A 12,631-nucleotide genomic window follows, 5' to 3' on the forward strand; every position below is an offset into this window, starting at 1 on the left:
CACATTTGAACATGAGGTTGACTCTGGATGCAGACAGATGGCTGACAAGAAGAAGCAGCTCAATCCGAACTGCTACACTCAAGCCCTAGTTTGTGCACCTATTCACCACAAAATACCTTTCTACTCGTATATAACAAGTAGTAACCTATAGTCATTATGCTGCTTGTACTCCAATCTAGAGTTTTAAAAGCCATATTAAAGATTCCATTAATACTTAGTTCAAGAGTTGAGGTGCTACCGAAGGAATTTTGTAGAAATAACTGTTCTCAAAGTTAGATATGTAAGTTGTTCCTAAGGATGCATATGTGTCTTTAAGTGGTCACTGAACATGCTTTGAAAATTTTGATATTTTATTTAAATGCCACAGGTGATGCTTGCTATCATTAGCTTGCACATCCAGGATGCATCATGCCTGATGTGATCAATTGATCAATGAAACCTAGATAAATCATCAAACAAGTGGCTTCAGTTATGACTGTGAATTAAAATACCATGCACAATCAGAAACAATAGAAACACACAGCATAAAAAAAGGTTAAATATATATTGAAAATCAGTATTAAATGGCATTTTAGAGAAGAGCAAAGATTCCTGGTATACCCTTCATACTAAACAGGTATAGAACATGTGGTATTACTTTATTAATAGCTGAACAGTCAACACAAAAAGCTACAAGGGTGGACAGGGGTGTTTAAAATCTACTTAATCTTCCTATCATAAATTGAAAAATAAGTGCAATCATTAAATTAGAAGCCTTCCACAATCAGTTACTATGTGTTACTTCTGTTAAACATTATTCAACAGCAGAGAAACACAAAACCATAGCAGTTCACCAATAACATATTTTGAAATTGGATTATGCAAACAAACAGTGACTAATTCTAAGTTGGCTTTGTTACAACAGCTCAAGATCCTGTATGAAATTTCATTTCAAACACAAAAAAACAAATTTTGTTTCTGAACATCCATTACCTCAAGTTTCTGTATTGTTAATAATTTTGTCAGAATATGGAAATGTTTTTGGTTAATGCTATTAATCAAATGACCTACCTAGTTCACATTGTGCAGTTAATGCATAAAGACAATGTGCTTTATTTTGATACACGTTCTCCTACTTCCATCATATACTTTGACTGGCTTCACAATACAGGCAAGAGTAACCACCTGTGAATACACAAAAGTGGGTGCACGCACGCATGTGCATGCGCCCACACACACACACACACACACACACACACACACACACACACACACACTAATACTGTAAAAGTACCTCAGTTTTGCATTGACCCTTGAATGCAAAATCAACATACTTGTGTTCAAAAATTTCCTTTCATTGTGAATAGTATTGGTCTAAGCTTTACACAAAGTATGACAAACTTAGACTAATCTATAAACAAGATAAATTTCATACCAACAGACTTGATAGTGGAATAAAGTGAAAATAACTTAATTTTATCTGAGATTTTTCAGTGTGATTATTTCCATGTCAGAACAAAATATGCCACTCACTTTCAATTGCAAATCTGTATGAGCCATTGTATATTTTTCAACTGTTTGTCATCTTTAGTTGGCTTCAGAGTTCTGAAGCAATGCATAATCAGTACATATTGCATTACTGTCTGTTAAAATAGTGCGTTACAGAAAGAGAATTTCGGTTACACACCAATAGTTTACAATTTAAATGTGGACGCATCAATATCTCCAATCTGAGAGTCGATCTGTTGCAACAGGCTTCCCGAGAGCTGAAATAGAAATGCATTCGAGACATATTTGCTATGACACATGCAATTATAATAATCAGAATACAATCTTATTTTCTTCTATTGTCCCAACATGTGCATAATTTACAAATGTGACATGGACAGTAGGAAGCTCATGAATCATTCACTGTCATGTAATGAATTGCACAAAACAACACAGCTGGGCATATATAAGAACTAAGAATAGTTTTTATCTTTTTGTCTTAGGCTTAGGAAAGTATTGATATTATAAAATACATGATATTTTTAACACAAATTTACCACTGTATCATAAAGTGATTGCATATTTGCCCTGTACTATTCTCCTCCCCCCACAGAAACTCTCACAATTATCTTTTATTACTATTATGAGTTCACAAATCACTCAAAGGTTTATGAAGATAGCACTTCTTCAAGAAATATTTTGAGGTTTTCCTATCATATTTTCATGGAGTTTGCACACATTTGATGCATCCTAAACATATAGTGAGAATGTACAACATGAAATTTCATTCAGTCACTGACCTCATTAACTGTGGTATTGCATTTTCAATACATATTACATTTCATAGTGGTGCTTAAACTGTATTGCTTGTTTTGGATGTAAACATGCTACCAACACAATATGCTGCATATATAATCTCTCTTAATTCGTAGCTGGTATCAATTTCTGGCCACTGCGCTTTTTGCTAAAGTAAAGTTTTTGTTGAAATAAGTGTAACTCTGCCATTGGTGTCTTCACAAATGATACTATTCTTCAGCTGCTTATAGAGGATTAGTTGTAGAGTCTCTGCAACTCATTTTTACTGGATGCTTGTTGGGTAAAAACACCCATAGTTATCAACACCATTGACCTTACTGCTGGATATCACTTGTATGAGGCAAATTCCACATTTTGATTTGAACTGCTGGATGATTCGATCTGCACAGATTAGTACATATTATGTTTTCAGTTACTTGTGTCTAAAATTATAAAATAAACTATAAGCTATGTCCCTCTAACGAATTACATAACAGTTCCCATTTATGAATGAACTGACATTCGACTGACCTTGGATCACTAATTCATGATTAATATTTTAATTTCATCAACTCTTCAGTTTCCTTGAGTGAATTTACTCACAACAGCAACAGATAGTAACGTCAATTTCTGAGCATCATTTGTAATTTAAATGTGCTTGTTATATCCCACGTATCACACAAAATTGCTGCTCGCTACGCACTAAATATAATTTTGCAATATTTCCTTTTTCTTCTTACAAACAGGTATAGTTTCAGTGATGTAACATTTACAATCACACAGAAAATGAGACATTAATAGAATCTTGCAGTGAAATTATGAGGAAGTTATCTTTCCGCCTACAACTGCCACAAGTAAATATCAGTGAGCACTATTTTAGTTTGACATTTCAGTACGAAAAGTGCCTTATATATAGTATAAATGTATGAAGCCATATCATTTGCCTTATAAACCTTACTATCTACATTAATACTGCAGATAGGACATCCAAGTAATGAAACTGTCAAAGTAAAACATTCAGTGGAAAAAGGTATTAAGTCGGTCAGCTATAGTTCGCAGCACAGTAAGACACTTGCAAAGCAAAGCTCCTGCCTTGTGGGTCATTCAGAAGCTATCGACTGTCGTATCACTCTCAGCCGATGGTGTCGCTCGGAGGCAGTACAGAAGTGTGTGGGGCCAGCAAACGGCACTTCCAGATGCCGTCAGCTTTGGAGGCCTCAGAGCCACTACTTCTCATTCAAGTAGCTCTTCATTGGCCATCAAAAGACTGAGTGTGGATCTCTTTCCATTTTTCCACAGAGGAAAAATCCCTAGCAGTACTTGGAAGTGAACCTTGGACCTCTGTATGGCAGTCTGTGCTGACCACTCAGCTACAGGATGAGACACACTAGTTTTAAATATGATGCAATTAAAAGATGACTCCTATAAGTTTTGCTAAAAAAAAATCTACAAAAGAAGTTTAGAGACAGACAGATATTTCCAGTAAATGAGTAGCTGGTACATCTAAGGAGTAACTGTAAAAATAATTACTACTAAATATTAGATGTGAAAGGCAACAAAATTAAATATCTTTGCCATATTTATGGCATCCTCACAATCTCACATACAACTACCTACGAAACTTCTACATTGGTCATCCCTTTATAATCCATAACTAACACAGCCAATGACTTGATACAGAAGACAAGTGTTCTGTTGGAAGCATAGTAATGCAGTTTAGTTCTGATATTAAGTGGAGCAAGAGGAGGAGGAAAAAAGAAAACAGATTAAAAACAGTTCGGAAGTTGTACAAAACTTTGTTAAGTTTTGCCATGGTTTTGAGTCGACATTCAACTCTACGTCAGACTATAGCTGACTGAGTAGGTCAGTCCAAAGGCTCGAGGAAGGCAACAGCATATTATCTCTAGCAGCATCATGCATAGTGATGCACTATGGTGTATATGTTGCAATCTGGGTTGTCAAAGTAATTTTGTCTACCATTTGCTTGTCTGAGTTGTAATTCAAGTTAACATCCTCATAACCTCGCACAATTTAATATCACTGACAAGTTCCCATACTGTTTAAATACAAGCTGACAAATTTGGGAAGAAATGGTTGATTCTGAGCTGTACAACAATCTATAACCTGAAAGCAACGACATTGTCATCATCATCTGTTCTACTTGGTTATGAAAGTTGTATTTACTGTCAAAAACTTTGTTTGTCAATATTTTCCATCTTTTGTGCTAATTAGTTACAGCCTTGACAGTTTAATAAACTAGCAAATTATACTGACAAAAGTATGTGTAGTCACTACTAAAATGTAGCACCTTACTTGAGAAATAAGTGCAATGTACCCGTTATAGCAAAAAAATGTTTTTAGTTTACTATTTACTTCCCTTCTTTTCACATCAAATATTAACAACATTTTCCTCATGCAACACATTGCTCATAGTTTGCGCCTGCACTGATTTTTCAGGTTATTCTGTAAGCTTAATCGTATCTCATGATGTATGCATAAAATATTTATTCTAGCACATGCCAACTGGTCACAATGCACTGAACAAAATAATTTTCCTAAACATCTATAATAATTCTTGAAGTTTGACTGTTTTACTCATTACGTCTATCACAGGTTGCAATCGCAAGTAGTAAGTGTTCTTATTTTTATGATTTTCTTCTTCTTTTTGTCAAAACTGTTTTACTCATTCGGCATTTAATGTTTCGGCATCACATGTTGCTTGTTTCTTCTTGGCACGCCCTCTTACAACGTCTTCAAAATATTTCACATAAATCAGGGCTCTTCCAAATGTTTTCTGCTACACAGACAGACTTATTCACAAAACTGCTGGAGTTAAACAATTTATTTACAAACAAAATTTTTTTTTTCTTTTCACAGATATGTCTTTCCTTCGAAACACTTTCATTCTGTTACACTTCTTTTATATCAATTTGTTCCCTAATAGTCTAGTAATTCAAATGAACACCAGCGAAAAATATTTGAACAATGAATGCTATCTATAAGAAGCCCAATACCAAGCATTCAAAACTGTTGAAATCAGGTGCACAATGGCCTTTCTGGGTAAAAACACATAAACTACCTCTTCTTAACAGTTATGATCATATTCCACAGCTTACTGAAATGAAATAGGTCTTCATCTGTTTGCTCAAACAGCTGTACTTAGCGAATACTTCAAACCTGCAGCTCATTGGTACAAAATACAAGAGCCTTTTACGTTTCTCAGACTATATTGTCATTGTCACTTGAAATATGAATGGAGAACTAGGAGTAATGCTCCACTAACAGGATTAAGAGCAACAAAACGTTGTTTTCTACTATTCTTTAACTTACATTTTAATCATCTACATTAGGTTGCAACAATCAGGACACTATACTAAATAATACCACAGAACCGCAAGGAATTATATTACAAGTGTTTAAAGAATTAAAATATCTAAAGCGGATTAAAAAGCAGTCCATTTTATATTAGCAAACAGGAAAAGAACAACAAAATATAAAGAGACACTATGTGCCCAATTTAAAGGTTTGGAAGGGGCATCAATTTATTCAAAAGATACTTCACCGCAAGAAACATTTTAGCACGCACAATGTAGGAGCCAATGATGCAGATATATCTGCCATCCCTACCTCCTGCATTCCTAGCCACCAAACAGGGTATATCCCTCCACGCTGCTAGCCACCCACCCCCCAATTCCTCTACTCACCCCACTGTACACTTGCCCCACCACAAGCAGATATTAGACACACAAAAATGAAATGGCCAGTAGAAAGAAGAACAAAGAAAAATGGCATGAGACTGGTGGCATTCATCAGAAAGCATGATATGATCTGAAATTCAACATATTTGAAGAAAAGACTAAATAAGCTCAAAACTTGGAAACATTCAGGTTGAAAAAAAGAATGGCAACTGGGTCATGTCTGTATGGGCAAAAATTGCCAGGGGGAAACCTACAATGTGAAAGTTCAGAGAGGGAGAGACACTGCATCACATCATTACATGAGAAAAACAGAACTAAAATCATCTCATTGTCAAATACAAAAATCCACCAAAAAAGAGAAACCACGAAGTTCATAAACTGATTAATAAGAAGGAATAGGAAGAACAAACAAGGAATATAAAAATTACAGAAGATCTAGAGAATATAGTTCCTCAATTGAAACAAATAGCTGAACAAGTAGCACTAATAAATCCATGAAAAAATCCAATGGTGGAATAATGCGTGTAGTGAAACAGTGGTTGATAGACACCAAGCCTGCTCAATATATCACAATCATAAAACAGAAGAATCACACTTGGAACCCACAAAACAAAGAAAGATAAAAACATAACGCAAAAAAAGAAGAAGATTTGAACACCAATACCAAAGAGATATAGATACTTCTAATGGCAGTAGCAAATAGCGAGAAAACAAATGCGAAAAATTACTACAAATTATTCAGCAAACAATTACGAAGACATGACCCTCCAACATTAATGTTAAACGATAAAAATAGCAAGGTGGCCCCTAGCAATAGAAAAAAAAATACACAAATTTCAGTAGACACATTTGACAAATTACAAAGACCCCAGAACTACTGCAAATAAACACAGGTACCTCTATTAAAACACCAGCAATCCATGAAGTCTACGAAACTTTAAAAGAGCTTGAAGACTATAAAACAAGTTGAGAAGATCAAACTTGTGCAGAACTTTGGAAATGTGCAGGAAAACCAGTGAAGATGTCGTTGCATCAATGCAGAGCGAAAATCTGGAACAATGAAGAACTACCATAACATTGGACAACAGCTATAATCTATCCATTACACAAAAATGGAGGCAAATCAAATCCATACAACTACTGAGGAATTTCCCTATTGGATATCACATATTAAGTTATGTCAAGAATTCTATACAATCATTGTAAAGCCCAACTTGAACTGGAACTATGAGAATACCACGGAGGATTTAGACACTTCAAAAGCTGCACAGAACAGATAATTACTTTGAACTTAGTAATGGATTACTACAAAACAAGACAAAAACAAGTCCTAACAGTTGCAACTTCAAAAAGTCTGATGATCCACAATCTTCAATGATGGAGGTACAAAAGTTCAGAACAGAAATATCAGAGATATTTACAACTAAAACAGGGCATTACTTTTCAACTGTGCTCTAGAGTTCATGGTGAGGAAATAGTACATGGAAAATTCTAAAAACATAAGAACTGGAACCAAGAAAGATGTAATAAACCTAAATGGCTAGGGATTCACAAATGATTTAGTGTTTCTTGTTAATTAGAAAGAAAGAAACCAGAAATCAAATAACAAGCCTACAAAATATAGCACAAAAAAAGATAACTGCAGATATCATTAGAAGAGACTGAGATAATGGCACAGATCCACTAGTAATCAACCACATAACAGTAAACAACAGGCAAGTAAAAGTAGTGAAACAATTTAAGTATCTAGGAGAAATTAAAACATACAACTCGAACAAGAAACCTGTATGGCAAGAAAGAACTAATACAATGATAAAAAATTTACATGGTCTTCATATAATAAAAACTAAATTAAGACATTACAAGACAGTGGCTCATCCAGAGATAACACACAAAAGTGAAATTCTCTTCAAAGTCATTCAAAAAAAGAGAATCGATAGAATCCTAACAGTAGAGAGAACATGCATAAATAAGAAATATCAAAACAACGGATAATGGTGGTTAGTGCCAAATGAAGTAGTGTACAGCGAACTGGAACCCATTGCAAATACTATGTGGAAGAAAAGTATCTCTTTTTCTTTGTCACCAGAAAACAGATTACCAAGAAAAATTATACAGAAATTTTGGAACATCAAGCAAGAAGCAGGATGCATAAAGAATATTGGGGAGGATATTAATGAGCTAGAATTAACCCCGGGCAATTTGCAAAACAAAACAAAAAATTTAAAGCAACTGAAACTCACAAAAATAAGACTCAAACCAGAAATCACACGACAGACAATAAAAATGGTATTAACAAATCAGGAATGACAAAAAAGATTAGAATGAATGAAAAGGTACTGGGTGATTTGGAAAGAAGCTTATTGAAGACGAGACCAGAAAATTAATAACTGAATTAGTCCAATGTGGCTGTAAAAGCAGAAGAAGAAGAAGAAGAAGAAGAAGAAGAAGAAGAAATTAGGTAGCTCAGATCTCAATTAATTTTCCCATACAGCATTATCTATCAAAAGACAAACGTGTGTTAAATTTTCCCTATTTCATATTCATTCCACATGAAGGCAAACCTGGTTAGTGTAAGTTTAGTTTGTAGTTGCATTAATGTTGCATCCCATGACATCTGACCCCGCAATGTATGTTTATTACATCAAAACTCACAATAATTACCAAATAGAATTTACCATACTTTTTTGAGGATAGGATAATTGTTTAACAGGAGAATAAAATATTTAATAATAATTTGGGATAAGAGACAAACAATGTGAAATCAGTAAAACAGGACAGCTGGAAATGACTAATTCTTCATATCAAAAGAAAAATTCAATGGAGAAGACTAAAATTATGAGACATATAAAAGCACATACACTGTCCTAGCTTTCAGAAATAACAGTTCCTTCATTGGCAGGAAAGAGGGATAGGTTGAGAAAGGCTAACAAGGAGCTGCAGGCCACTCGGACCCCGGCATGAAAGGGACTGACCATCCTTCCCGATGAAGAAACTATTAGATCGGAAAGCTAGGATAGCGTCTGAAGATAAGTGATGATCAGCAATTCTACCTCATAATGATACATAAATATTCAGAATTTTTTTAGTAAATGTTAGTAGAAGTACTTACCATTCACTTCATTTACTAGTTAACTGAGAAACCCAGCACAGAGGGCTCTGAACAACAAAACTTCAAGATACCACGCTGTTTTAAGGTGGAATTGCTCAAAACAAACAAAACAGAATATCATAGGTGGTAAATCAGCAAACAGAACCATTGATTTATGCTAAAAATATGTTTTGTATTTACTTCTTTAACATATACCAAATCCTTTATATCTCACAAATCCACCCTTAAAAATCATCTTGCTTTCTTTTGACAAAAAAGTTTCATCACTGAATAACTTGATTAGCTACACAGCATTTCTTTTCCTCTTATGTTATATACTCTTCCACGCATATTAATGCGATAACTCCTAGGTGATCACTTCACCATATTACTGTTTTCTCCTCTGTTGAACTGTTTGTGTCTATCTTTCCTTCCATTCTCTATTGCTTCTTTGTTGTAACGAAACAGTCAGTATGTTTCAGTAAAAAATTTGAAACCTATGAATAAATTAAATGTTTATACACTTAAAGATCTTCATTTACAATTATCTGACAACTACAATTTCTGGTAAACAATATGGAACAATGACGACAAAGGATGTCACATTAAATACTTTTTGAACTCACCATATTTTTAAAGTATTTACTCTTTGTCCCAACATTAAATTTGATATCTGTCAGTAGGGAGAGGCATGCCAGCACTCCAAAATTAAAGTACGATCAACATCATTCATTCATTTAATACTATAAATTTTCTAAAAATGAATTTATCTTTTCTATGTAAAGTATGTATTGTCCTTCCAACATTATGAACTTTTAACAGATAGCAAATATTTGAAGAATCACCACTGCAATATAATTTTCTATGTACATTTTTATCATTTCTGTTTGATATTTAGTGGTTTGTAGTCATACACAAAAAGAAAAATGTGAAAGACAAGACCCTTCGACTATTACGTTCAGATGGTAGATGTCTCTATAGCAAGACGGAAGTATTTTCTCGGGAAGCATGACATGTAAAAGCAAAACATTCTGCTTCTTTGTTATCAAGATGCAAGGCAGTAAAATAAAGGATCTTCATTGTAGTGAGAGTTCCGCACGCGCGCGCACACACACACACACACACACACACACACACACACACACACACACACCAATGCAGTTCTTGTCACTTATGAAGAGCAGATAGCACCAAGTTTAGCTTCCTGAGGCACTGTCTATACATGAAACACAAGCAACTATAATTCTGCACACACTGATGAAAAGACAGATGCATTCCATGTTTGTTGTTCATTGACCACTTTGCAAAAAAGACTCACTTCTGTTCACTCATATTAAAGCTCCAAGTCACACCAATTTAAATGTGTATCAAGGTGGTTTGTTCTTACTCCGTTCCTCCCTCTTGTCTGTAGCCGAGATGGTTATGCTCCAGAACTGGAATCTGAGTCCTTACAAAGAATAAGAAAAGTATCAGTATCAATTACTGCAAAAACAAATGGAATTTGTTAAATAGGTGCTCTTCTGCCAGAAAGAAGTTGACATAAAACCTAATTTAGTCTCTGACCTGTGAGTGCTAATTTACCAGCAAACATTATGCATCCTGTAAAAAAACTGATTTCACTTCTGTCTTTTTTAAATATAGCCAAATAAGAACAACAAGATGGCCTCCAATTTCAAGTTGCACTACAATGGAACTCGCTTGGAATTTAAACAAGGCAAATAAATTAATACTGATAACAGCTGAAGACTATTAAAACACAACACTGCATCACAGAAACCATCAGCTGTAATTAAGCTGCTCCTTTCTGTTGAAACACTATGCAGCAGATGCTATCTAGAAAAGTACTTCAATCTATGCAATAAAAAAAATTCTATATGCGCACCTGCAACATCTGAATCAATTTTATTTGAAGAAACTATATTCAACATACACGTAAAATATTTTATGATAGTTTCTTTCCTTGCAATTTTTTCTTACCTATATGCTCACTTACACAAAAGAGCAACATAGATGATGTTTCTGTCCTTCACCTGATGAGAAATGTCATATACAGTTCACACACACTACCAATATGCTCTCTATCTCATTGTTCAGTTTAAATATTTCATTCCTTCTCATATAAAACATCTCAGTTGTTGTTTGTTTTTCAATGGTATGTAAATTTTAGTCTACCCTCAGCTTTTCTAGATCTTGCAGGTGTTAACTCTCCTTCTCCAATATCTGTAATTTGATTAAGATTGTGGTATTCACTCCGTGTGCTGCCTAAAATATCCCTAAAAACTTAAAAACTGTGAGTTGTCTATTTCCTCTCCCTTTTTCTTTTCTTCTTATACTTTCTCTTTCAGCTCTTTTCTCTAACCAGCCCATGAATTTTATTTATTGTTTGATTTCTTCTTGTTATACATCTGTGAATATTTATCTGATTCTTTGACTTTTAAACAAACAATTTTGCCTACTGAAGGTACAAACTGGCCAGTCAGTCTATCTCATAACTGTATAGGCTGTCTTTGAGTAACTTTTCTACTATATTGTCCTGTTTTCCCATACCCATCAGCCAAATTAAATTTCACTCTGTATAAATAATATAAGGAAAACAGATTGCTACTCATCATAAAGATGACATGTCAAGTTGCAGACAAGTACAACAATAAGACACTTACACATTAACTTTCAGCAAAGTCTTCATCAGAAAATAAAACACACACACATACATTCATTCACATAAGCAAACATAACCCACAAACATGATCGCCATCTCTAGCAGATCGACCAGAAGTAATCGTGTGTTCGAGCTGCCAGAGATGACAGTCACGTGTGCGTGAGATTTGTTTGTTTGTGTGAATGAATGTGTGTGTTTTTGCTTTTCTGACAAATGGTCAAACGCTAATGTGTAAGTGTCTTTTCGTTGTGCTTGTCTGCAATACAATGTGTCATATTTACAGTGAGTAGCAATCTATCTTTTCCTTATATTGTTGATATTCAAACCTGGAGTTTCCATTGTTAAATTTTGCATAAAGAACTTCAAAATTCAGAACTTGAAATATCTTTTTTTCTTTTCTTTCACACTCTACTGATCATCAGCAATCCCACCATTACCAAACATCATCTACGCAAATTTTGTGACTACAAAGATTTTCTTACTTACTTAGGTTGTGTTAGACATGACAAAAGACTAAAAACTTTTTGAAACTAATGAAGAGTTTTCACAACACAACAGATTTTACAATTATCTTTCTCTGGTAAAACAGCTATTTTCACTCTTTTTTACTTTCAGTTACTTGCAAATACTTTTCTACATTTGATAATATTTACTGTCTTGCTGAGATTCACCATTTATTTTAAAACCTGTCATATTTTCCATTTCTTTATCTTCAAATCAAAAGCAGACAAGTATTTTGTAAACAATTTTCTGTCTCACATTAACAACAAGTATTTCATATCGTTTTTGATGTTCCGAAGGTTCAGTTTATAACCAACCACAATGTTCTGACATCAACAGTTATTCCCTACACACACACACACACACACACACACACACACACACACACATACACACAACACTTGACTTGCAGTGACGCAA

At 34.3% G+C, this 12,631-nt stretch overlaps 1 protein-coding gene across 2 annotated transcripts in view; it reads right to left on the reverse strand.

Moving 5' to 3' along the window:
* Nucleotides 1-1,426: 1,426 nt before the first annotated feature.
* Nucleotides 1,427-12,631, reverse strand: part of LOC126418440 (uncharacterized) — a 137,741-nt gene continuing 126,536 nt past the window's right edge. The window contains exon 10 of one of the 2 annotated variants that reach the window (XM_050085199.1): nt 1,427-1,745. In XM_050085199.1, the coding sequence (XP_049941156.1) occupies nt 1,674-1,745 (72 nt within the window). In that variant the 3' untranslated portion in view covers nt 1,427-1,673. Of the gene's footprint in view, nt 1,746-9,279; nt 10,499-12,631 lie in introns of those variants that run through there. The other variant, XM_050085201.1, reaches the window with a different exon arrangement.

Source organism: Schistocerca serialis, chromosome 9 (genome assembly GCF_023864345.2).
Source record: "Schistocerca serialis cubense isolate TAMUIC-IGC-003099 chromosome 9, iqSchSeri2.2, whole genome shotgun sequence".
Taxonomy (NCBI): Eukaryota; Metazoa; Arthropoda; class Insecta; order Orthoptera; family Acrididae; genus Schistocerca; species Schistocerca serialis.